At 41.6% G+C, this 27,959-nt stretch overlaps 1 protein-coding gene across 10 annotated transcripts in view; it reads right to left on the bottom strand.

Moving 5' to 3' along the window:
• ITPR1 (inositol 1,4,5-trisphosphate receptor type 1) overlaps nucleotides 1-27,959 on the bottom strand; it is a 354,798-nt gene that overhangs the window by 200,472 nt on the left and 126,367 nt on the right. For all 10 annotated transcript variants that reach the window (XM_050778574.1, XM_050778575.1, XM_050778582.1 and 7 more), the window contains exons 5-10: nucleotides 19,999-20,114; nucleotides 8,650-8,736; nucleotides 5,547-5,705; nucleotides 3,558-3,656; nucleotides 2,330-2,413; nucleotides 2,072-2,218 (exon numbers count right to left, since the gene is read on the bottom strand). In XM_050778574.1, the coding sequence (XP_050634531.1) occupies nucleotides 2,072-2,218; nucleotides 2,330-2,413; nucleotides 3,558-3,656; nucleotides 5,547-5,705; nucleotides 8,650-8,736; nucleotides 19,999-20,114 (692 nt within the window). The remainder of the gene's footprint in view (nucleotides 1-2,071; nucleotides 2,219-2,329; nucleotides 2,414-3,557; nucleotides 3,657-5,546; nucleotides 5,706-8,649; nucleotides 8,737-19,998; nucleotides 20,115-27,959) is intronic.

Raw genomic sequence — 27,959 nt, 5'->3', positions numbered from 1 at the left:
TATCTGAACAAACATTTCACCAGAGAAGCTACACAGAGGGCAAATAAGCACATGAGAAAAATGCTCAACATCATTAACCAAACCCACAATGAAATTTCACTACACACCTACTAAATCAAACGGGGGATGCAAATTCAACCCACATTGCAATTTCACTATGTACCTCCTAGAATGACTAACACTGAAAAGACTGACCATATCAGGCGTTGGTAAGGATGTGGAAGAACTAGAACTCGCACACATGACTTGTGGGAATGTAAAATGGTCCAACCACTTTGGAGAACAGTTTAGCAATTTCTTATGAAGTTGAATATATACCATACCATACCATACCATACCATACAACGGCTATCATATGATCCAGCCAATCCACTGCTAGGTATTTAATCAAGAGAAATGAAGGAAAGTTACATCCATACAGAAACTTGTACACAAATATCCCTAGAAGCTTTATTTGAAATAGCCAGAAATTGGGAACAACTCAAATGTTCATCAACAGGTGAACAGATTAACAAATTGTGGTGTATCCATATGATGGACTATTATGCAACAATATAAAGGAACAAATTAATCTGATACATACAACAATATATATGAATCTCAAAATAATTATACTGAGTAAAAAAAAAAACAGAACATAAAGACTGTATACCGTATGACTTCATTTATACGAAGTTCAAGAAGAGGCAATACTAATTTATGGAGATAGAAGTCTCCAGGAGGAAAAAGGAAACACTGCCGGGAAAGAGAGGCTCAAGGGACCTTTTGGGTGCGGCTATCGTTCTATTTCTTGTTCTAGGTGCTGGTTACATGGCTGAATGTATACGTAAAAATTCACTGAGTTGTATACTTTGACTTGGGCACTTTACTGTACATAGGCTAGTCCTCAATAGCAACATGAAACAATTGAAGCTAGGGAGGAGGAAAAGAGAAGGCAAGCAGAGACAGAAAAATGTATCTATTCAAATTCAAAATTTAAACTAGAATTCTAATTCATGCTGCAATTACACAGAAAGGAAGGCTTGAGGTGACGAAAGAGCTCCATGTTAGTTGAAGCTCTCATTGCCTCTTTCACCAAGCATTCAGATAATTTCCTTCTTTATTCTGCAATTCTAGACTCTCCTCACAATAAACTACATGCTGTGGGCAGAATCTTCTAGCTTCTTTAAGTTGCACACTGATTACGTTACTCCCTTCCTCAAACAACTTTCCACATTTCTCTCCTGTCCATAAATGAAATCCCAACTCCCTATAGCCTGGATAGATGGCCCTTCAGGCTCTGGTCTCCAAAAACAGTTTCTGTTTAATTTTCCACGCCTATCCCATGACCTTCACCAAACCAGTTACTGAGTTTTATCCTAGGCTGCTTCGTGTTTCCACATTCTGCATCATTCTTTTACATGAAGTAACCTACTCCATTCATCTCTTCCTTCTGAAATATAAATCATCCTGCAGGTACCAGATCAGATGCTATCTCCTTCAGGAAGTCTTCCTTAATTCTTCACCCAACCAGACATTCACCCTCTCTCACTGAAACCTCCAAAGCATGTGGAATATGCCTCTTATCACCTTCACCATCCCCCTGTGTGTTCTAGTTATCTGGGTGCATATCTTCTCATTTCTGCCCCATCGCCAATGTGGGCATCACCTATGTATCATGTCAGGTAGACACTTGGTTAAATATTGTTGTGATAGATAAATGAGCAAAGGAAAGAAAACAATAGAAGAGATTAGATGGCTCAGAGAAAGATATTTCTAATTTCATTTTTGAATTTGTTTCCAAAGTACTTATTCTTTCCCTCTGCACAAACATCCAGCACCATGATATGTCATGATGCGCTTACTTCACTAAGCCATCCACAACCCATTTTTGGAACAGGGTGGGTATAAGTACCTGTTTGTGACATATATATATAAAAATATATACACACACACACACACACACACATGTATTCTGTGTGTATGTGTGTAGGTGTTGGATATATAGGTGTATAGACATATACAGGTGTATATATGTATATATATTTGTAGAATATATATAGAAAGAGCCCTTTCTCCACCCTATCCTTACCTCTACCTCCCACAGGGCTTTTGAACTAGTGGCAGATGTGGCCGACTGCCGGCCCGTGGTTCTCAGAAAGACATGCTGCTTCTTCCTGTGTTCGTCACAGGTGAGAAACTTCTCCTGCTCAGCATGGAACAGCCTCACCACGTCACCCTAAAAGTCAACACGAGAAAGAATTAAGGAAAAAAGAATTTAAACAGAGAATTAGACTGCTGCCCTCAAGAAGAGTCAAGTAACGCTCAGCCCATAAAGCATCAAACTCACCCCCTTTAATATGTCATCTTTGTTATCACTCCATTTCATGAAAAGGACTATTTTCCAGCTTGTATTGCAGTTGACAGAGTTGACCTGAAAAACAGATTAGAGTTATTTTTTCATGTACCCCTCACAACAACTGTGTCATCCAGCCCCCAAATTTCTCACTGCAGCCTAGGAAGCAGGGCTGTACTTCAGACTAAAGACTCTAAAGATTGATGCCACTAAAATCACAGCACCTGCAAATGCAATTGGCAGAGTTTGGCAATAAATGGTTCATTTGCACCAATCACTATGCACAGTCCAACCATGACTAATGGAACCAACCCTCCTGCCTTTCTGGAATGATATTTTCCGTTTCCTCCAAGTCTCTTGCTCTGTAGCCAGAAAGTAAAGGCCTGATGAAAATAAGTACTTACAAAATGGAATGAGCTATAAAGGGAAAAAAATGAGTCCAGTGTATACACTCGAAAATGTTAATGAGCATTGTTAACAACAGCAGCCATTGTTTGTGCACTAAATCTATGCCAGGCACTAGGTTTAGGCGCTAACATGCACCATCTCCTTTAATTCTTTGCAACACCCTTAAAAAATAGGTCTGACCACCACCCCCATTTCAGAGATAAGGAAACTGATATGCAGGGAGACCAGGTAACCAACCTACCATCACAGAGCTAGGAATGGCAGGCAGGATGTGAATCCACATCTATCCCACTGAAGAGTTTGTGTCCTTACCCATCAGACAAATATTTATGTCACAAGGAAGTAACCTCCTTGTATCCTATAATTGCCAATTTAGAGGATAAGGAGATGTATTGCCAAAAGCAAGCTATCACCCTTGCAGAGCTGCTGATAATCTGCAGTGTTCCTTTTTGAACAAATTAGAAAGAGGCATCCTGTATAGGGAGACAAATTAGAAAAAGGTGCTCCTATGGCCAGAAAGTAATTAGTAAAAGGGGTCATCTCTGGCTTCACAAATTAAAAAACAATCCCTCAGTGATGTGAGGCTTAGCAAACTGAGCACTAGAGTGAATATCAGCCCGCATCTACTACTCAATACACAGAGTTGCACAACCTTACATGGCAGCCTTGACCCTGGGCCTGTTTCTTCACCTGCAGAATGGGCACCTGCCCCAAGTCACTGCGGAAGTCACTCTCAGCACACGCATGCACTGGCGCCAGCCAGACCTGCTCCTGCAGGATACCCATGCCCACAGGCATAACTCAACGTCCTTACCTCATTGCAGCCTGGGTTATCTACCAGTTGATGGCTGCTAGCATGTAGGGGCTGACCAGCATTGACGGGGTTCAGAACAACCTTGTCACCTATGACCACCTGGAAAGGAAAGGAGCAATACAGCTTTGCACAAAACTGATAAGGACTGCAGATTGACCACTGGGCAGTTCTAGGAGACGTATGTGTCTGTGTTGAAGGAGACAAGGCCTATCCCCAGCAAGTATAAAGATACAGCACACACCATACCTCCCTCAAAAGCTGACCCTGTGTAGAAGGGGTCATGTTTACAAGGTTAAACCTGAATTTTGTTCCCCGAGTGTCACTGATTATACAGAGATATTTCAAAGCCAGTCCAGAGCAGGAAAAAACAAACAAAAAAACACTTCAGTTTAGGGTACCTATATAAATAAGTTTTAAGTAAATTTAAGAAAAAAAAAAAAGAGTTTGAGTAAGTCTTTATCTTTGACAGACAAAGCCACAACTTTATGTTTCTAAAGCAATTACTTTCATATTTTTACTATAACATTTGGAAATACATTTTCTATGATCAGGTCATATATATAGCCATTTAGACTTATATGCATGTTTGTATATTTATAATATATACAATATACTATACATATAACTAAAACAAAAGTTGCCCCCCCCCAAAAAAAACAATACTTATCATTACGTGGTATAACACAGTCTGATCTTTCTGTTCTATTCCATTTTCAAACAGGATAGTCACAAGCCACTAAATTGATGTCATGGCCCACAAATGGGTCTACACTTATTTTTTGTAAAATACTATTTTAAATTCAAGTCCATCTCATCTTCTCAACTAAGTCATGGCCACACACAGATTCATTTAAAGGATAGGAAAGCAAAGGATGTGCTGAAAATGAAATTCAGAATAAGGCACACTTGTTTTTTATTTTTGGTTAGAGAAGATGGTTTCCTAACTTGAAAAACCATCTATTTTCAAGCTTATCACATTTGAGAAGCATATACAATTGAATTTTCTCTAACTCCAAATGAATGTAAGTTCATTTGATAAATCCAACACTTTTGGTGAAACCTAAGTTTTACTGGGCTTTTCTTCCTGTTCACAGTTAAGGATCAATTATTTACCAACTATGAGGGAATGGTCTGGTACCACATGTTTCTGGTACATTCCTTATCATATACACACAAATATATAAACATATTTGAACTTCGCAAAGCTTGTAAATTTAAACGGCACTATTAAAAAGTGTCAAAACCAGTTTTAAAGTTAAGGCTGGTTGAGCATTTTGAGACTATTTCATGCTGTTTGAGGCATATTTTTCAATAAAAAGCAGCTATTTTAGAATCATTAACAAGGTCAAAAACATAGCTGATAGCATTTAACCACAATCACTGTTAAGTATATGCCCACATAATGGCTGACTAATTCAGCCAACAAATATCAGAACTGCTCTAAGGTTTCCTGTGGCTTTATATACTAGAGAACCCTCGGGAGTGGGCCCTGCTCCAGACCCACTGCATTGCTGAACACGATGGGGAGACTGAATGCTTCTCAACATAGGAACAAATGAAGCTGATCCCAATTTCTACTCTCCTCCCCTACTATGGGTAGGTTATTTCTCTTCCATCCTCCATCCTTTATTAACTTTATTTCCAAAATAGAAAAGACATTTCTATTCCACTAATGGGTCTGGAATGACAGGGACCCTCTCCAGGACATTAATACGGGAGAGCTGTTTTTGTGGTAAAGTTCCTAAGGCAATGGGCTGTTCATACAATGTTTTCAGACGTCCAGGAGGAAAAACACAGTGACAGTATTTAGGCCACACTTCTCTCCACAGCTCCCTGTTTCCCAAACACTAGTTTCCATAGCAATTCCCTTCTCTTTATGCAGGACGAGGGTCTGGTTCCAACTTTCAAAGTCTCCTCCTTGACTCTAATATACAGTCACACTTGGAAGCACGGCACGGAACACTTTCTAGGCGGAGAATCCGCACTTACGCTGTCTCCAATGGATCGCAGCTTGTAGAATGGCTGAATGTAAAACCAGGACCCTTCATTTCCAGCCTCATCCAATGTGACTCTCATGGCGTTCTTCTCCAACAGAGCAGGAAGCCTCTTATTCACTGTTAGGTATTTATTACTTTTCAAATGCAGGAGCTAAAAACCCACCAAGAGAAAAAAGTGAGTGTCAGCAAATCTGAATTTTCTACCATTCCTTCTTTCAATCATATCAACTACGTAGCAAACATTCCTCCCACCATTGAGCTGCTGGTGAAGCTAAAGAATCACAAAGTGCCTAAGGCTGCAGATGATTAGAAAAGGAAGAAGACAAAAGGGAGCAGAAAGAGAGGGCAGAATACAAGAAAAACTGTCATGTTTTATTTTTCAGCATAGCCTTGGACAAGATGGATGTTGCTCAGGTCAACTGTTCCATCATCAGCTGCCATCTGTCAGTGGGATAGACCTAACCCTGTGTGAACGGGCTAAGGAACTGCAGTGTGGCATGCCCTGACACATAGGTGGAGCTGAGGAAGGCCACTCTGAGCACAGGCAAGAGTTTAAAAAACAAAGCAGGGCCAGGCGAAGTGGCTCACGTTTGTAATCCCAGCACTTTCAGAGGCAGAGGCAGAAGATTGCTTGAGCCCAGGAGTTTGAGACAAGCCAGAGCAACACCGGGAGACCTTGTCTCTACAAAATATTTAAAATCAACCAAGTGTGGGAGTACACACCTGGAGTCCCTGCTACTCAGGACGCTAAGGTGGGAGGATCACCTGAGCCCAGGAGTTGCAGGCTACAGCGAGCCGAAATCACACCACTGTACTCCAGCTTGGGTGACAGAGCAAGACGTTGTCTCTAAAAAAATTAAATAAAATAAAATGCAACCCCTCTGGAGGATTGTCATTTAATTTGGAAGAAAATGGTTTGAATTTCCAAGTACTTTATTCTTGGTTTTCGGGTAACAATTACATGAGCAGTATGGAACGACTGAAGACCTAGACGGGATATAACGTGTCTGATAGTCAGTCTAGACCAGAAACAGTTGGCCAAGGCTTCCCAACTCAACAGGTTATAAGAGAAAGTGGAAAGGAATATGAAAGACTGCCCAATCCCTTGAGAAATGGTACAACCGGCCGGGCGTGGTGGCTCACGCCTGTAATCCCAGCACTTTGGGAGGCTGAGGTGGGCAGATCACGAGGTCAGGAGATCGAGACCATCCTGGCTAACACGGTGAAACCCTGTCTCTACTAAAAAAACACTAAAAATTAGCCAGGTGTGGTGGCGGGTGCCTGTAGTCCCAGCTACTCGGGAGGCTGAGGCAGGAGAATGGCGTGAACCCGGGAGGTGGAGCTTGCAGTGAGCCAAGATGCCACCACTGCACTTCAGCCTGGGTGACAGAGCAAGACTCCATCTCAAAAAAAAAAAAAAAAAAAGGAAAAATAAATGGTATAACCAGAATGAGACTCCATTGCTAATTGCGAATATCCTCCTTTTCACATGGTAACAGATACAGCTGCTAGAAGTGTTCAGAGGTCCTCCAAATCCCCGAACAGTGCTGTTGGAGGTAGAAGAATAACCTGTCTGATCCATAAGCCCCGATGACCCCTATCTAAAATAAACAAGGAGAAGGCAACGTCTTCCCAACCCCTCAACTGATCCCTTGGTGAGTGGCCTCTGGTCCTGCACACATCTGTCTAGGTGCCAGACTCAGTTTGTTTATAAACTAAAGTTACCTACAGGTAGGCCCCAAGATCCAGGGTTGGGGGAAGTAATAATAACTAAGATTAATTACAGTGTATCCACAGCTTATTCTGGGACAGGCACCTCTCAACCATGCTAAAGAGCAGATGCCATTACCATTTCCATTTTGCTGGTAAGTAAAGTAACACATGGCAAGATTTCTTGCCCCAAATCTCAGAGTGAGTTACAAAACCTGAATCGGAATGCATTTAGAAGTTTATGTCCTTAGCCTCTGCACCTTTCATCTTCGGGTCAAGCCATATTCTCCAATCTAACCAAATTAGGAAGTCTTGTACTCTGAATTTCAGGGCACTGGCCTGGCTTAGTAATAAAGCTGACACTGAACTTGGAACCCACCTGGACACTTGTGTCCATCCTGAAGAGGATGGAACTTAAGGAGGAGGAAGTGGATGAGTGGGACTGGCAGGATCTAATCTTCAACCAGATTCTCAAGTTACTTTCACTATTTCAAAAGGCCTAATGTAAAGAGCCCATTTAACCCCAAAACGTTGCTTTTACCAATCTTTTACTAGTGTTCCCATCTTCCTGATTAGCCCTGCTCTATACCTAATAGCGAGAGAAAGGGGAAGGATTCCTATGTAATTAGTAATGTTTACACAGTGGGCAAAATCTTTCAAAAAGGAAAATAATGAAGGAAGATCATCAAACGGGTCTAGGTGCTCAACAGTTGGTAACCACTACTCTTTGTGCCTGGACAAATCAAGAAAGCCACATGTTGCACTGGGCTTCCACGAAGACTGGCATGGACCCAGAGAGATCTTCTGAGTAAAACCTGTATTAGCTGTTTCCTGGTTTGTGTTTTATCTCCATGACAAATGTAAAGGCACAAAAGATAAGCAACCCATGAGACCAGACATGAAAACAATAAATATTTTTGATAAGTATAAAATGTATCAAAACGAGAAGTATTTTTTATTTGAAAAGTCCCAAAGGTACAGAATTGCTCTTATTACCTCTGGGGAGCAGCTCTTCTTGGCCAGTAGATAAAAGTTACAGGGAAGCTAATCTTCACCAAATAGGAAGAATTTTCAAGCATTATAAGTTAAACAGAACTGCAACAGCCAGGTACCTTTTAAAGTAGGAAGCTTCCCATTTGAAGTGTCTGGAGTGAAACGATCAGCCACAGACAGAGAGAAGTAGATGCTCACACTGAGAGAAGACCAACCAAACAGCCCAAGAGTCCATCACATCTAACAAGAAACACTAGACTTTTTGCAATAAACTGGCTGCCTCCATGGAGTCCTACCATAAAGGTGTCCAAACCCTGTCTTATGTGTTTGTTTTCCCAGCTGTGTTCTTTGTAACGCTTCAGTTTCAGAAGGGAAGAGACGCCTTGACCTACCTGGATCACATTGCCATACTGGATTACGGTCCCCAGCAATTTCCTGTTTTCTGTCTCATTCTGCTTCTTTTCCAAGTCTGCAGCGTGCTGTGCATTGAGAAGAAAGATTGGTCACAAAGAGGGAACAATGTGTTCTAGCCCACTGCAGTTATGCAGAACAAATGTCACCAGTTAATGCAAGAATCACAGAAATAAGCAAATCCCTGCGTACACACACTGAGGCTTCATGAAATGAGCCAAAGGGTTCAAACAGCCCATCCACTCTGCCTTTGCTTTGTTGACCTTTTTGGCCTCTTTAAAATGTTTTTGTTTTTGTTTTTGTTTTCTTTCTTTAAGGAATTCATGGGTATTTTCTTAGGGTGAGAATAAGTCAAGAGCTGAAATATCTTCAAAGAAAATAGGGTCAGGGAGGGAGGCTGGAGAGAATTTGCGTAGCCCCTTTACAATTTGTGAAAGTCCTCTTTAAGGCTTTGGACTAAAAGAAGACTGAATTTAAATGCTGGATTTGGGTGGTTTGTGGTTTTGTGAACTTGAATGTGTTATTTAGTATCAGTGAACCTCCATCTCCTCCTTTGTAAAATAAGGATAAAATGGTACCTGCACCTCACAGGAACTTCACTGCACAGTACCCGATACACTGTAGCACACATGGAGTTATTAGTTATTCTTGTTAGACATTAATTATAATGTAATCAATTTTTATAATCATTCCCTGAAGGGAACATTATGACCCCACTTTTAAAGAAGAAATTGACTCAAAGTGATTAAAAAGGTTGGTCATCCTTGCATAGCTAGTTGGATGATGGGTAGGAAAGGGATTTGTTATACCATTTCTCTTCTTCTGGGTACATTTGAAACTTTGCTTCATGTTTTTTAAACCACACATTTATTAAGTGGCAGAGATAGTGTTCAAGTCCACATATGGATAAACTGTATAGCTGCAAATGAGGCTGGGAGAGGTTATCATTCCAAATGTGACATGCTAGAGGGGACATGGTAAAGCTGAATAGAAGGTTCTAGAATAGTCTGGCAGGGCCACCTTCCCGAATTCATTCACCTGTGCAACTCTGAAAGCACTGTTACCACACTACAATAATGGTGAAGGGCAATGGGCTTTATCCTAGGCAGTCAGCAAACTGTTATCCCAACCCATCTCCCAAACAGAGACTGGTGGAGGGGAAGTAAAATAACTGAGAAGAAATTCAGTATTGAATCTGATGAATGGTAAAACTCTGATGATAAGAGTGTACTTCAGAAGGGTTTCGAAAGCACTCTTCCTCGAGTGTCTCCTTTCCTTAGGTCAAGATGCTACCAGGTGCCAGTGGGTCCTATTTCCCAGGTAATGTCTTCATTTTCACAGAGTCTTCTGGACACGGTCTTGGGTCCCCTACCTACCTGCCTCATCATCTTGTCCTCTCTACTGAATCCCACCAAGCCTCACTCAGTATTCTCATCACAAAATGGGGACAACGGAAGCCTTTTAGGGCCATTGTAGAGATTAGAGAAAATGTATGCCAGACACATAATTGCCATTTGATCATAAATTTTAATCATTATTATTATACATTAGTTTCTAAAACTAAGAAATGTTCTGACGATTAACATTTCAAAAGGTGACCTAAGTTGGCTGGGTCAAGAACCTTTCTGTTTCCTTCAAATTCAGCATCTGTTCCATTTCTACCTAGAACATAGGTATTTTTAGGAAAGCACATCTTTTGAGAAAAATGAACTGCAGGAAGCAATTCTAAGCCAAAATGAAACCATATTACAGGAGGGGAATGATCCGCACACATTAGCGTGGATCACTGCAAGTTAACCACATCTGGCATCAGCTCTTTAAAACAATGGCCCATTCAAAACTTCCCTCTCTCTCTTTCAGAATTAGTTACCAGTCTGCTATTCTCAGTGACATAAGGATAAAATCCATGGGTGCAAGACACATTCAGAAATAATACCAGTGCTTGCAACATGGCAATCTCTGGCATGCAAGTTGCCCTCAGCACAGTTCTCCTGAATCTTTTCTTTCCTCTGCATAAATACTCTCCTTAGCAGCCTCCCACCTCTTGTTCTCCCTAATTTCATGCCTGAGCTTACACTCCCTTTGGAGATTTCTACAGTACCCACAGGTTCTGCAGGTAGTTTTCCAAACAAAACATTGGACTGCATCCATTTGGAATGGAGGCTTACTCTTTGTGGAGAGCCGTTTGTTCTTTCTGCTTAAGAGTTCTCAGCTAACACTGACTGCAAACTCAAGAGGGGGAAAATATCAAAGGGAGAAAACCCAATGGATTCAGTAAAATAAAATACAACATTTTCCACCATGCAAATATGGTTTTTCCTTGTTCAAAGCCCACGCAGAAAGGACTCACCCTTAGAGAGTTCTTAAGTAACATTTCTTGGACTCAAATGATCAAATAACTCATCTTTAAGTGGAAAAATGCTCATGAACATTCCCCTTACTCTCAAGAACGTCCAATGGCTTCAGTTTAAGAAATACTAATATTATGTTTCTACCTATGCTTAGAATAAGTACAGTACAAAAACAGCAACCCAATGGTTACTGGTTTATCTAGAAAGAAATGTCAAATTAGCCATCAAGAAGGCATATATTCCACATTAAAGACTAATTAAACACCAGCAGCTCTAAAGAGCATGGGCATTTGTCAAAAGACATATAAAAGGCAGGGGAAGAACAGAAAATTAAAACAAAATTGGAGAATAAATATCTAAAGACTTCTTTTAAAATAAAGATATTCTTGGCCAGGAGTGGTGGCTCACGCCTGTAATCCCAGCACTCTGGGAGGCCGAGGCAGGCAGATCACCTGAGGTCAGGAGTTTGAGACCAGTCTGGCAAACATGGTGAAACACTGTCTCTACTAAAAATACAAAAAATTAGCCAGGCATGGTGGCAAGCGCATGTAGTCCCAGCTACTCGGGAGGCTGAGGCAGGAGAATCACTGGAACCCAGGAGGCAGAGGTTGCAGTGAGCTGAGATCGCGCCACTGCACTCTAGCCTGGGTGACAGAGACTCCATCTCAAAAACAGATAAATAAATAAGACATTCTTAAATATCACATCTAAAACTGTCACAACTCTGTTAAACTAAGAGTTAATACTATTTTAATTGTTATAAAGTTTAATGATAACTGAGCCTTCACATCACCACTGAATAAGTATTACATGTATTAAGCTTATGGACCATTTTAAGAATTCACTTTTCCTATAAGTTCTCTTTAAGAAGAAAACTCTCCATTTCATTTTTTACTAAATGTACAAATATCAAATTTAATTCATTTCAGTTCACATTAGTCGTTACATAAATCCCCTCACAAAACCAAGTCTGGGCTGGGCGCGGGGGCTCATGCCTGTAATCCCAGCACTTTGGGAGGCTGAGGTGGGTGGATCACGTGAGTTTGGGAGTTCAAGACCAGCCTGACCAACATGGAGAAACCCCATCTCTACTAAAAATACAAAATTAGCCGGGCATGGTGGCGCATGCCTGTAATCCCAGCTACTCGGGAGGCTGAAGCAGGAGAATCACTTGAACCCCAGAGGCAGAGGTTGCAGTGAGCCAAGATCATGCCATTGCACTCCAGCCTGGGCAACAAGAGTGAAACTCCGTCTCAAAAAAGACAAAAAAAAAACCAAGTCTGGTATTTAGACAAAACCATTCATGATTCTTTTAGGTTCAACAAGAGGCAAGGCAATAAGGTAGATGAAAAGGTAACAAGGTACAAACACTACAGGCCACTGATCAAGGCTGTTTCTACCCTTGAAAAGAATGAGATCTGGTTGGTTAAATCCCTCAAGTACATTCCAAGAATGGGCCTTCACTGTAAGATACTAAGTGCCTTTCTAAAGGATATTCACACAATATTGACCAAAAAACTTTTCACTCGATATAACATTAATAATTTCACTTCTAGGAGTTTCTCCTAAGAGGACAACCTGGCATATGCACAAGGCCATAAAACTTTTTTCAGAATGGCAAAGGTTGTCAGGATCCTGAATATCACTCCCTACCTAACCTCTGCCCATAGAGGCTGGTTATCTAAAATTACAGTACTGCCATACAAGGAAGTGACCATATAGCCATTAAAAATGAGGATAGAGGCCAGGTATGGTGGCTTACGCCTATAATCCTAGCACTTTGGAAGGCTGAGGCGGGCAGATCACCTGAGGTCAGGGGTTCAAGACCAGCCTGGCCAACATGGCGAAACCCCATCTCTACTAAAAATATTCCCAAAAATTAGCCAGACGTGGTGGTGCATGCCTGTAATCCCAGCTACTCAGGAGGCTGAGGCAGGTGAATCACTCGAACTCAGGAGGTGGAGGTTACAGTGAGCCAAGATCGTACCACTATACTCCAGCCTGGGCAACAAAGTGAGACTCCGTCTCAAAAAAAAAAAAAGAATGACAGAGATTCCAATTTATTTACAACATATTAACTAGGAAAAAAGCAAGTTAAAGAAAGGGAAGTGAATAGCATACTCCTGTTGATAGTTTAAAATGTGGAGACACAGGAACAGAATAGCGGGTAGGAGAGTAGGGAAAACATCAAAATAAAACCCCAGGTTATCTTTGAGGAACACAATTTAGGAATCCCATCAATTAATATTTTTTTGCTTTTCCTACTCATATATTTTGGAATTCTCCTCCTAAAATACATGTGTGTAATTTCTTCAAAAACATCTTCATCATGTCTCTGTGTCAAGTACTCTGAATTTTTTAAAGTCACGCCGTGGCTCATGTCTGTAATCCTGGTATTTTGGGAGGCCAAGGCGGGTGGACTGCTTCAGCTCAGCTCAGGAGTTCAAGACCAGCCTGAGCAATGTGGCAAAACCCCGACTCTTCAAAAAATACAAAACTTAGCCATGCACGGTGGTCTGTGCCTGTAGTCCCAGCTACCAGGCAGACAGGTGGGAGGATCACTTAAGCCCAGGAGGTTGAGGCTGCAGTGAGCCATGAACATGTCACTGCACACCAGCCTGGGTGACTGGGTGATAGAGTGGTGAGACTGTCTCAAAAAAAAAAAAAAAGGAAAGGCATCTTAAACATGTTACCTTTTCATTATTTCAAAATCCTGATAATTTAAATATCTATTACTCTTTTCCTTTGAATAATGGGTTGCGGACTGTTTTAATTTCTAAGGGGAAAAAAAACCCACTCTATGATATGGTTTCTACCACTATTATTCACCATGTTCCCTAAGCAACATCAAGGTCTGCCCCTTCATAGCCACCTGTTATTTTATTTCAGAGATAGAGAAACTATTATCAAATGACAATAGAAAAGTTACTGAAACAGTGAGGAAAGGTTATTTTGTTAAAGTCAACAAGCTCTGAATCATGTAATGTGATATTGAAGCAAGGCTTCTAAAAACAAGCATTGTAGCACCCAGACAATAAGGACCTGGCACTCCTCTGGCTCTTCCTAGCTCGTCAAAGCTGTGACTTAAGTAATCATTTCTCAGAACAAAACAATGTAGGTGCTTGTTTCAAGGTAATAGCTATGCTGCTGTCAGAAAACAGTAGTAATGGCCTTTAGAAGAAATTATGTGATTTGCAGATGGGAAGAAGCTCATTTTGTCAAGAGACCCTTAGGACATCATGACCAAGAGAGTCAAAATCCAGTTATTCCCAGAGAAGGAAAAAGCATAGGCAGTAACCAGCCACTAGATGTCACTCTCCTTCAAAGTGCTGTTTATGATGCTTATCCTAGTCAAAAGGAAGTCAAGTGGTCTAGACAACTAATTCCTTAAATGGCATTAATTTAAAATAATCTGACCTCTGATTGGGGTGCTGCATAGTAGTTGACAAAAATAAAAATGAAAACCCACTGGAGACTGGCCATCAGTCCCAACGGCAAAGTGGCTGCCCAAAATACAACATCTTATTGGCTGGTGGGAACGTAAATTGAATGAAACATGTAGATGACTTTAAGACATCAGGGGGAAAAGTTCCAGCTAAGCAGGAAAGTAGGAACTGCAGAAAGTGAAGCACAAAGTCAACATTCAAGACCTGAGGCCGGGTGCAGTGGCTCACGCCTGTAGTCCCAGAACTTTGGGACACCAAGGCAGGCGGATCTTGAGTTCAGGAGATCGAGACCATCCTGGCCAAAATGGTGAAACCTCATCTCTACTAAAATACAAAAAATTAGCCAGGCGAGGTGGCGCGCTACTCAGGAGGATGAGGTAGGAGAATCGCTTGAACCCAGGAGGTGAAGGTTGCAGTGAGCTAAGATCGTGCCACTACACTCCAGCCTGACAACAGAGCAAGACTCCATCTCAAAAAAAAAAAAAAAAAAAAAAAAAAAGACCTGAAAGTTACATCAGTAATCTTAAATCAGGGAAAATAACTGGCTTCCTTTTTTATTTTTTTAAAGCATAAACAGCATGAGAGAGATCACTGTTTTTCTCTTTTTAATAAGGAGTTGACCATTTTTGATCACCTTATGATTGAACTTTTTTCAACCATGCTGTTTTCTTCACAGTTCATTCATAGGAAGGAATGTCAAAAGGACTTGCTGATGAAACATAACATATAGAGCACAGGTTGCAAACAGGGCTGAAGAACCACATCCGGCCTGAGCCATTTCTCTTGGTGTTGAGTGTATATTTCAAGCCTTAATTGAGTTAGTTTCCAACATCTTTTCCAAAATTGAGATATTACACATAAAAGCATGGATTTTTATCTTCTCTTAAAAAGCAGAAGACGTGGCAGCAGCTCTCAGCCCACGTTCCCAAGCAGTGACAGTAGGGAAGTAGAGCTGCCCCTCCAGACTCAACCACAGGACCCTCCACTTGGCAACACTACCCACCAAGCCCACTTTATTCCTGTTGGTTTCCTGCATGGCCAAGAGGAATCTGAATTTACAACCCCTGTGGTAAAAAGTGTAGGAGAGGAAAGAGTTGGAGATGTATTAATAAGATCTCACTGAACAGAATGATCTTTATACCAGAAAAGCAAAGTCAGGACAACTAAAGACACACAGACCTTCCACAAAGATAGCCCACTATGGGCATATGCACTAAATATACATACATGCAGGATTGACCAACCTTCCCCACCTATTCAACTAGATTCCCATGTTCCCAGCACAGACTCTGGGTAGATTATGGATTGGTGCAATGACTGGAAGAGGGTGCTACTGATGTTCAGTGGACAGGAGCTAGGGATGCTGGGTATAGTGAATGCATATTACAGTCCTATGCAAGGATGAACCATCCTTTATCCCATACAATTCTATGTCTAGCTGGACATTCACCTAAGTTAAAAAGCTATCTGTCGGCTGGGCGCAGTAGTCCACGCCTATAATTCTAGCACTCTGGGAGGCCGAGGCAGGAGGATCACTTGAGCTCAGGTGGTCAAGGCTGCACTGAGCCATGATGGCATCACTGCACTCCAGCCTGGGAGTATCTGTAATTACCTGAACCTAGCACCTCACTCCATTTTACATACCAACAGAAATCACAGCTTCCCATGGTTTTATTAATACTATTAATAAATTTTCCAAAAGTACAAGTACTACTTAAGAAAGAAAAGAGTGTAGTTTGCATTATTTATAACATGATCGGGAGCTGCTGATTATTTTGGAAAAAGATATAATCATAATCCCAAAAGGCACAACAATCCAGAATACCATAATCCCAAATGTTAAAATCCCCAATGGTCAAAAAAGACCAAAATCCCCAAAATACAAAAATGTTAAAATTAAAAATTTTTAAATTAAAATAATTTTAAAATTCTTTAAAAGAGACTGATATTTTTAAAAGGGGATTTGAGAAACATGTGAAAATACAACAGAACACTTCACAGGCCATTTTATATAATAAAATGGGGAATAGTAACATACATATTTTTGCAAGCATAAACACTCAAGTACACTAACAATGGTCACAGGGAGTATAAGCAGATTAACCATAAATAAATAGATAAAAAGGGAAATGTAAAATCGCATATCACTATGGTTGGTGATTGTATGCACCAAGCTCATACTGCAGTCATCTGAAATACCATGACCAGCAACCTGAGTCTTTTGACGAGATCGATCAAAACCATGGAGGGTCACCACTGGATATGCAGTTGCCCAAATCGCTGAGAGCTCAAGTAGTTTTATCTTTCACAAACACAAACATCTCTTCATTCATCGAGGAAGTACATCCCTTCATTTACAGGGGAAGTTCCCATGTTTTTACATATTCACAATGTCAACGTTGTGACAATGCACTTTCATTAAGTTAAACTTGCAGAAGAATGCATAAAATCAATCAGAACTCTCTAATATTAGTCTCCACATGATTTAAATCTCCAATATTGAAAATGATGCGAAGATGAAATACATAGCATAGTGAATTGTAAAAAAATAATTGCTGACAGGGCTGAGTGCAGCTGCTCACACCTATAATCCCACCACTTTGGGAGGCTGAGGCAGTGGATCACTTGAAGTTGGGAGTTCGAGACCAGCCTGGCCAATATGGTGAAACGCTGTCTCTACTAAAACTACAAAAAAATTAGCCAGGCGTGGTGGTGCATACCTGTAATTCTATCTACTCGGGAGGGTAAGGCAGGAAAATCGCTGGAGCCTGGGAGGTGGAGGTTGCAGTGAGCCGAGATTGCACCACTGCACTCCACCCTGGGCAACAGAGTGAGACTCTGCCTTAAAAATAATAATAATAATAATAAATAATAATAATAATGCTGACAATTTAAAATACTGAAAAAAAACTTTTAAAATCTGACATAAGAAAAAGTGTACTGCAGTAATAGATTATGGGCATTTAAACAGAGATAGTCCATAAGAGCTGGCCTAACATGCAGCTATCCTATGACTGAGATTTTTGGGATTTTACACTTTAGGGATTTAGGCTTTTAGAATTCAATTTTTAGGGATTTCAACATTTGGGATGACGGCACTTGAGATTATGTCTTCTGTGATTATGATTGAAGCCCTTTTGGAAAACCACATCCTAGATAACATGCTTTTCACGTTGCCAATACCATATACCTGCACCAGTCACAGTCTACAGCTTCCCCACTCATGAGATTTATACAAAGAGGTACAAGCACTTACTTCCTTATGTCTTCTAGAGTAGTCATTCCTTAGCATTGACTTAAGAAGAGTATTCAATTTATTATATAATTTATTACTTTCCTTTTATTTCTCCTTTATAATTTTTTAATTGGTATCTATTATTTATGAATTTTATTCCATGTTCATAAAGCCATATAATATTTGCTCTAAAGAAGGTACAGTGGTTTTGTTGGAATTGAGGATGTCTGATATAATCATCATTATTAAAATAATGATGCATTTCCACAAGTCTTCAAAGCAATCACTAGTCTCCAAGTCTATGAGTTCATTGTTTCTTCTTCTACTCTCTAAATCCCATGGGTGCCTCCAACTGAGGCTTACTCAGCACTTCCTTCTTCCATTAGGAAGCCCTCCCTGACCACTGTATCACACCCTCTTATCCAGCAAAGACAGATTTGGCACCCTTCCTATGTGCTCCCGCAGCTTTGTGTGGTTTGTCCTGTAATATACTGCTTATCACTGCCTCTTTATTCTTTGATATCCAGCTCCCACAGGGTGAAGACTGTCATAGTTCTATCTCTAGGGCCTAGCACACTGCTCATTTATTATTTGATAAATATTTCTGAGCACCTACTATGTGCCAGACACTATTACAGAAGCTGGGATACAGCAGTGAGCAAGAGAGAGAATGCCATGGTAGAGCTGTCATTCTAATAAGCAACAGGTGATAATTAATGAAGCTACGAAATGTAATTGCAGACCCTGATCAGTACTGAGAAAGATATAAACAGGGTGCTATGATGGAGAAAAACAAGCAAGACATCTCTTAGATAAGAGGGGAAGACTTTGCTAAGATGACACTTCAGCTGAGACACAAAGGCTCAAAGGTCCTAGCTCAAGAAGAGCCAGGAAAAGAATGTTCTCAACAGGATAAACTGAGGGTGCAAAGCTCGTGTGACAGTGGAGAGTCTGAGGTGCTCAAAAAATAAAATAAAATAAAGCTCATATGGCCAGAATGTAGTTAAGAAGCCCCTGTGGGGACAGCAGGGTCCAGGCATGTACCATCTTGTAGATGACGACAGCCTGGATTTTACTTTAGGTTCAATGAGAATGACCTCACGTGTCTCATGCTTACGTGTCCTCATGCTGGACTGTAAGCTCCCTGAGGTGAGGAGCCTGGGTTTTTCATCACATCCCGTCTGAAACAACACACACTGAACGTAGGAATCCCTTCACGTGACCCTCACCTTACCAAATGCAGCTAGCTGTGACTTTGCCATATGCTAGTCAAAAATGGAGTAAGGTGAGAGGCAGAACCTCTTGAGCTGCTCAGGGCTCACAGATGCTCTAGGTCTTCAACTGTCATCACTGAGCCCCAGGAAAGATCACTGTGTATTCTGTGAAATATTTGATTGAGTGCCTGGTAAGTGCCCAACCTTGTTGTAGACACAAAGGCTATTGCAACAAGTAACAGTGACACAGACCTGGGCCCTCACGAAGCTTACATGCCAGGGGAGGGAGATAGCCAGTAACCAAAATACATTAGAAAGATGATGTTACATGACGGGGAGAAAATGAAGTAGGTCAGGGAACAGGAAATGGGGTACAATTTCGATATTAGTACACTGGCTTATATGTCATGTCTCCTTCTAAACATCTCAGAGAACTTCCTGATTAGCCTCGGAATGCAGGGCACTAAAAGAACCAAGTCATTATTTTACATAAGATGAAACAGGATCAGAGAGGCTCAAAAACTTCCTATGGTCACACAGCACATCAGCAATGGAATGAGCACATCTTTAAAATGCCTGATAACAGGATAGATGCAATGCTAACGGCCAAAACTTATTAAGTATTTATTATGTGCCAGGCACTGTTCATGTGCCTTTTATGTCTCATTTTCTGTAATCCTCACAATGACCTCCTGAGGTGGGTACTACCATCTTCATTTTACAGATAACATAACAGAATTGGAAAATAGCACATAACGTGCCCTAGAGCACCGGTTACTGAGTGGTGGAGCCAGGATTCCATTCCAGGCAGTTTGCTTCCAGTGCCTGTGCTCAAAACCACTTCTCCATCCAAAGCTACCCATGCAAAGAGAGTGGCTGAGAAAAGACCTCTCCAGATATCTCAAGATGACTAGGATCTATCCCTCCCTAGGGTCAGCTCCCTTCTACCCCTTCATGAAAAAACGTAAGAAAGCCGGCAGCTAGAGTTGGAGGGTTGCATAAGCAGTCTCCCACCATTACACCCAGACACCACCAAGGCAGCCACTCACTACTGCCCCATTGACAGCCCCATTGCAATACGTACGTGTAGTTTGTTGAGCAGCACTGCATCTGTTGTGCTGTTGGCCCCAGGCTTAGCAGCTTTCCAGAACTGCTTCTGGGCAGAGTAGCGGTTCATGGGACATAGCTTAAAGAGGCAGTCTAGAAGTAAAGCAAACAAATAGAAATTGCTATTGAGGGTGTATAGACACTCAGCCTAAGAAAAAAAGGCTTTCCACTTTAAAAAATTACATAAAATTACATCATACATAGATATAAAATGAGGGTACAAAGCTCTCTGACAAATCTCTTTTTAAATTTAATTGCCACCACCACTGTGTGAGGGTACAGATGAGGAAACCGAGGCTTACAGAAAGTGAGTCACTTGTCTGTTCTACAGAACTAGTTGGTGGCAGAGCTGTCCAAATTCAGTGTTTTGGTTTGTTTGTTTTGCTTTTTTGTTTTTGTTTTTAAGACAGAGTCTCCCTTTGTCACCCAGACTGGGTGCAGTGGCACGACCTCGGCTCACTTCAACCTCCGCCTCCTAGGTTCCAGTGATTCTCCTGCTTCAGCCTACTGAGTAGCTGGGACTACAGGCACGTGCCACCAAGCCTGGCTAAGTTTTTATATTTTAGTAGAGATGGGGTTTTGCCATGTTGTTAATGCTACCCCACAGTTATCTCCTTTCCTTTACAATGAACAAATAAATACAAGGACAAATAGTCCTTGCTGTATACAACAATGCATACAAGCATTTTTTTATACAAATCCAACTCTCTTCAGTACTATTCAGTTTAGAAAAAAATATTACAGGCCCGGCGTGGTGGCTCATGCCTGTAATCCTAGCACTTTGGGAGGCTGAGGCAGATGGATCACTTGAGGACAGGAGTTCAAGACCAGCCTGGTCAACAGGGTGAAACCCCGTCTCTACTAAAAAATACAAAAAAATTAGCCAGGTGTGGTGGTACATGCCTGTAATCCAGCTACTCTGGTGGCTGAGGCACAAGAATCGCTTGAAACTGGGAAGCAGAGGTTGCAGTGAGCCAAGATCACACCACTGCACTCCAGCCTGGGCGGCAGAACAAGATTCTGTCTCAAAAATAAATAAATAAATAAGATGCTTATTTGGAGGGCTCTCCTAGGGCAGTGGTCTCTTGAGTATTGTGTGCAAGATGACCCTCTATGGTACAGAAAGAAAATCTATAAACTGGCATTTAGATAGTCTGTGCCCTTGTCCCCTCACTCTCAGTGCACTGTCATGTGCTTCCATTTAGCATGTCTCGGCTTATACAACTTTATACATTGTCTTATGTGGTATAACCAACATTCACAGAATGGACAAGTGGCTTCAAAAGATTTCTGCAGAAAAATCAAAACGTCAAAGGCAATAGTAATGCAACCCAGCAAACCAAAAAAGGCGGAACCAAGCCTTCCCTTAGAGCTCTTGTAAAGTAAAAAGAATGATGATCTAATCAGATCTGGAAAAAGCCAGACATTAAAAATCATAAATAGAACCACTTAAAATATTGTTTTTAATGATGAAAATTACCCTAAAGCATCTGTGTTTTAAGGCGTTAATGATAATATGAAACCATCATAAATAACAGAATATATTATTGTTTAATCTTAATCTGAGTTATTTCCTTCTACTTTCCACTTGTTTTATAATGCCTACAATATATTACTACAATAATACGTGTTTGTAACTTTTAAAAACACACACATACACACACACACACACACACACACACACAAAGTGTAGGGTATAGCCACCAATTTTTTTTAAGAGATGGGGACTTGCTATGTTGCCCAGGCTGGAGTGCAATGGCTATTCACAGACAATCATAGCACACTGTAGCCTGGAACTCCTGGGCTCAAGCCATCCTCCTGCCTCAGCTTCTCAAGTAGCTAGGATTTGGGCTTCACCAGATTTTTCTGACAGGGATATGTCATCAACAAACCGTAACTACGCTAGGAAACCAATATTTAAAATTGACACTCCCCATGAAAAGTTTACATTTTGACACACTGAGTTTTCAAACAGTAAGTATCTGTAGAGTAAAATTAACGAACTTGGAGTGGATACTGATATTCAGAAAAATGACACCCTGAGACTAGGTCTGGACAAGCATTTAAGGAAATTATTAACCGTACACTTATTCTTACCTATTCATTAAAACCAATTCCCTTAAAGTACCTTGAACAGGTAAATATCTAGTTATTGTCCTAGTCTAGTAAGTATCTCAAAGTAAGAACAATGGATTTGCTGTCAAGCATATAAACACTAGGTCTTTCCTCTACTTCAGATCACTCTTTCTTCTAGTCAGGATCAATAATTAACTATTACTATGTACTGCACACACAAATACCTGAGATTGTTCAGAAAAAAAAATAAGAATACTTAATTGTAGAAGTAATAGGTACTTATCCTGTTTCTGTAATCTCCTTCATCACTAAATATTTCTACCTAGTCACAGGCAGTTATAAGGCAAATATGGGACCATGATAGCTATCTTTATCAAGAATCTAATCCATCTACTGAAAGTAATTTTTACTGCATATGAAAGATACTCTCTAGGACTTTGCAGAACAAAAGATACAGCAGGAGACCAGTTTAAAAGACCAGCCTGCTCTCCCCACCTCTTAGGAAAGGTACAGGTCATGGTCATTCGCTATGTTAGTGGCAATTTAATGACATTATTTCCAGAGATGCAGTTTTCCTACCAGCTTAATATTAGTATATATGAATTATCTGTTCACTCCATGGATAACCATACGCAACCAGGAGACAATAGTTTACATTAAATATCCCATCTTTGACACAGGACTGAACATTACTCCAAAGCATCTATGTGTTTCAAGGTGTTAATGATAATATAAAACTATAATAAATAACAGAATACTGCATTATAGCTTAATCTTTTTTTTTTTTTTTTCTTGAGATGGAGTCTCGCTCTGTCACCCAGACTGGAGTGCAGTGGTACGATCTCTGCTCACTGTAACCTCCGCCTCCCAGGTTCAAGTAATTCTTCTGACTTAGCCTCCCAAGGTGGCCAGAATTACAGGTGCCTGCCATCATGCCCAGCTAATTTCTGTATTTTTAGTAGAGACAGGGTTTCACCATGTTGGCCAGGGTGGTCTTGAACTCCTGACCTCAAGTGATCCACTGACCTTGACCTCCCAAAGTGCTGGGATTACATTTTGAGCCACTTCACCCAGTCTTATTGTTTAATCTTAATCTTATTCATTAACTTCTACTTTCCTCTAATTCAGGAATCTGGGTTGGGCAAGAATGGTGTCCTTAATGACCACATGACTTTTTTAAATATTCAAAATATTTAAGTCACTGGCATTAACATTTGACACATGACTTACTTTATGGACCAAACGGGGTTAACAATGTCAGTTTTCACCAATAGTAAGTTACAGAGAGTAAAATGACCTATCCTTTTCTCTCCAACATGCTTCATATGATGACACTAAATGGTATGCATTCCCAAAAAAACTGATTTAGGAAGATGTGGGGGACAATCAGGGTGGATTCATGATGCCAAAGGATAACAGACAGTGGAAAGTATTTTACAACTCTTCACGGTACCACCAAGTCAAGCACCTCGCCTAACAAAGGAGCTACATCACAAGCTCTAAACTTCGGATAACTTTACATTCCCCTAAGGTGAGAGGGTGTATTTAAATAACATCCATCCAACCAAAGCCTTGCTCTAACTTCCACACCAACTATTTTCCTTGGGTAAAACAGAGCATTGCATTGCATTAAGTGTATTTACAACCAACTGTCTGTGTAAATATAAGAGATGCTAACATACTAGTAACAGAATCAAATTAGCCTTGCTGATTTTGCCCTGCCTTCCCAGTTGCTTAGCAACTGATTCAAAGTGAAAATTAAATTAAGCAATTCAAATGTAATGTTAGAATAACCTTCCAAAATTTTGCAATTTGTAGGTTCCATATTGCCCTTTGCTATTTGGATGGCAAAGCAGAGCAAAATTAAACTTCCACTGGGTCCTAATACTCTGCTAAGTATTGAAATGTACAAATACAGGAAAACCAGAAGAATATATGTAATATTTATTTGGGGGAAAGAGAGCACATGTGTGTACATATGTGTGTGTATGCATGCATGCGCGCACACACACACACTATGGTTTGAACTCACCCCAAAGAAATGCCACAAAGAATGTCTTATGTGACAAGTGTTATTTTAGGCCGTTGAGGAATAAACTAAACTAGCTTTCAAAAAATTACGGTGGAATATTCTGAAGTTTGAGCATATGCCACATTGAGTTAGCAAAGGAGAATGCAGTTGAATAAAGGGGCTGGAGTAGGCGTTAAGGGGCTGGGAGGGCTAGAAGCCAGACAGAACAGGCAACAGGTGAGCATCCATTGTATCAAAGGCATGCTGGAGCCTGGATGGAGGGAGAATGCTCAACTGCTTTATAGATGAGTTTGACTATCAAATCAGGACTTGTGGTGCACACTTAAGGGAAGATGGGAGCAAGGGGAGCCACAGGTGTGCTTCCAGCACTCCGGGATGGGACAGAAGCAAAGCGAGAAAGCAAAAAAGTCAGCCAACCTTCAGAGGTATCCACGCCAGTGACCAAATAAAAGAATAAAGGTTGCCAGAACAGCAGAAACCCCACTGTGTCCACGCCCTCCTCCCCACTGCTAGAACTTTCAACTCAAGAGTGTAAGGTCTCTGAAGGCAGAGACTTCTGTTTTGTATGCTATGGTAGCCCAGGGTCTAAAGACTGAGTAGGAGCACAACAATGGTGTTGAATTAATGATTTAAATGTGCTACAATCCCTAGTGCTCCAGAAACAACTGTAGATATGTCCACTGAAGTCACTTTCAGCTCTAAGCTTCCCAGTGTTCATTCTTGGATTCAATTACTACTTATTAAAATGTTAGGCCGGGCGTGGTGGCTCATGCCTGTAATCCCAGCACTTTGGGAGGCCGAGGCGGGCAGATCACAAGGTCAAGAGATTGAGACCTTCCTGGCCAACACGGTGAAACCCCATCTCTACTAAAAATACAAAAATTAGCTGGGCATGGTGGCATGCGCCTGTAGTCCCAGCTACTCGGGAGGCTGAAGCAGGAGAATTGCTTGAACCCAGGAGGCGGAGGTTGCAGTGAGCCGAGATCGCACCACTGCACTCCAGCCTGGGTGACAGAGCGAGACTCCATCTCAAAATTTAAAAAAATAAAAAAGTCTACTGTGTGCTGGTGCAAGACTGGATGCTGAAAATGCAGCAGGGATCCAGTTGCACAAGTCTGTTAATACAATACCAGTGACAGGGACAAACTGGTCAAATATTCATGTTGAATTATAGCAAGCTAGAAGTATTATGGAGGCAAGATTTATCTACGGACGCACTAGGGCTGAGGTAAGGAGGCAACACTTCCTACAGGATCATCAGGAAAGGCATTTCTAGGACTATGGCATCTGAACTTGGAGTTGCAGGATGAGAAGGGAGGAGCCAGCCTTCATAAAACTCAGGCAAAGCCTCTCAGGCAGAAGGAATAGCAAGCGCAAAAGCCCTGAGCTGGAAGAAAACTGACAGACTAAGTGGAAAAGCAGGGCTGGTAGCAAGCAGTAGGCAAACGCTGGAGCTGCGGAAGATGAGGCTGGAGAGGCAAGCAGACGCTGCACCGTGCAGGGCAGTGCAGGCCATGGGAAGGCATCGAGTCATCCTAAACACAGTGTGAAACCACACAAAGGCTTTAGGAAAGCAAGAACCTGGTGTGGCTGATGCTTCTAAGGGAGCTTTCATCCTGGTGATTGATATGGTTTGGATCTGTGTCCCCACCAAATCTCATGTTGAATTGTAATCCCCAGTTTGGAGGTGGGGCCTGGTGGGAAGTGACTGGATCATGGGGGTGGATTTCTCATGAATGGTTTAGCACCACCTCTTTGGTGCTGTGCTCATGATACTGAGTGAGCACTCCACGATCTGGTTATTTAAAAGTGTGTGGCACCTCCCACCTCGATCTCTTGCTCTTGCTTTTGCCATGTGATGTGCCTGCTCCCCCTTCACCTTCTGCCATAATTGTAAGTTTCCTGAGGTCTGCCTAGCAGCCAAGCAAATGCCAGCATCATGCTTCCTGTACAGCTTGTGAAACTGTAAGCCAATTAAAGCTCTTGTATATCTTGTATTTCTCTGTAGCAGTGCGACAACATTACACTAATACAGTGATGCCTACCAAGAAAGGGAAGAATGAGGGGTGGGGTTGCGGGGAGAGGAATGGACACCGAGAATTGTAATTTTGGCTCTGCTTAGTTTGAGATGCCTACAAAACATCCAAGCTGAAATGCTGAGGAGTGAGTAGGCTGCCCATCAACTAGTAAGTTGAAAATAAAGAACAGTCAGTTATTTAAAGGTGTCAGAGGGTAGGAGGTGGCAGAAAAAGAGAAGGATGGGGAGCTGGAGAGGAGGAAAGTTGAGGAAGTCAGTTGCACAAATCCACTGTAGCTATACATCTGGAGTGAGGGAGATCCCAATCTCCCTATTCAAATCCAAAAAATAATTTAATTCTGGCTGACAAAAGCTTGAACTTGATTCAAAGTTTTGTAGAGCACAATAAGGCCCTTTCTACTCTCTTTACTGTTTACCACCACCAAAAAAAAAAAAAAAAAGGAAAAACAAAACCCACAAAGAAAATTAAAAGCAAAAAACCCAACTCCATCTTCTATAAAACCCAAATCAATCTTCTCAAGTTGCAATAAATGAAGATGGAAAGAGGATGGAGGGATGGAGCTTGACAGATGAAGTAAAGTGAGGCCCCTGTTCCCGCACAGAGGTACCATGAAAAAGCAAGCAATCAGCACTGCAGAACCCTGGAAAGGCTTAGGAACTGGGGGCTCCAGGCATCAAGGGTGACAGGAGTGAGATGAGAACCAGTAGTGGAGGATTGGATGAAAACACAGAGGAAGAGCAGTCAGACCCCTGTGTCCACCCACCCCATATAGTCCAGAAATCTGTTCCTTCTCAAACCCTGCAGGAGACTAAATCTTGGGAGAAAATGGACCATTGAGGCTCTGCAGCTGCATGTGCCATGTACAATGAAGGCATATAAAACTGAGGAACAGAAATAGAAATAAAGTGACTAAGTAAAAATCCACACCTGGCATGGCGAGATGCACAGGCTCCACTCCAGCCAGGCTCCTCTCCGGCAGGTGTCTGGACCATCGTCTTCTAACTATAGCTCAAGGCCCAAATCTGGTCCACTGCAGACCATTTTTGTATGACTCACAAACTCAGAATGGTTTTTACCTTTTCAAATAGTTAGGAAAAAAGTCAACCATAATATCCTCAAAGACTGGAGATAATAACCATAAAGTGAAAAAGCACATAATTTTAAAATGCAACCAAATAAAAACTCTGAGAAACTTAAAATGCAATGATAAAAAATGTTTTAATGTACTGCAGAAAGTAGGAACAAAAAACAAAGAGAAATGGAAGGGGCAGAGGAAAAAGAGAGAAGAGAGAAGGAGAGGGGAGAGGAGGAGAGGGGAGAGGAGGAGAGGGGAGAGGAGGGGAGGGGAGGGCAGAGAAGGGGAGGGGAGGGCAGAGAAGAGCAGGGGAGGGCAGAGGAGAGTAGGGGAGGGCAGAGGAGAGCATGGGAGGGCAGAGGACAGCAGGGGAGGGCAGAGGAGAACAGGGGAGGGCAGGGGAGGGGGAAGGGGAGAGAAAGGGTGGAAGAGAGAAAGGGCAGAGGAAGGGGATGGAAGTGGGGAAGGGGCAGAAGGGGAGGGAAGGAGAGAGGGAGGAGTGAGGAGAGAGATGGGTAAGGAAAGAAGAAAGGAGGGAAGGAAGGAAGGGGGGAAAAAGAGGTGAGGAGGAATGGGGAAAAGGGGAAGGGGTAGGAAAGGGAGGGAAAGTTGGGGAAGGGGAAGGAAGGGGAGAGGGAGGAGTGAGGAGAGAGGTAGGTAAGGAAAGAAGAAAGGAGGAAAGGAAAGGAAGGAAAGCGGGGGAAAAGAAAGAATAA

This window comes from Macaca thibetana, chromosome 2 (genome assembly GCF_024542745.1).
Source record: "Macaca thibetana thibetana isolate TM-01 chromosome 2, ASM2454274v1, whole genome shotgun sequence".
NCBI lineage: Eukaryota > Metazoa > Chordata > Mammalia > Primates > Cercopithecidae > Macaca > Macaca thibetana.
The sequence above is the reverse complement of the archived record's forward strand: the minus strand, read 5'-3'. Positions and strand labels throughout refer to the sequence as shown.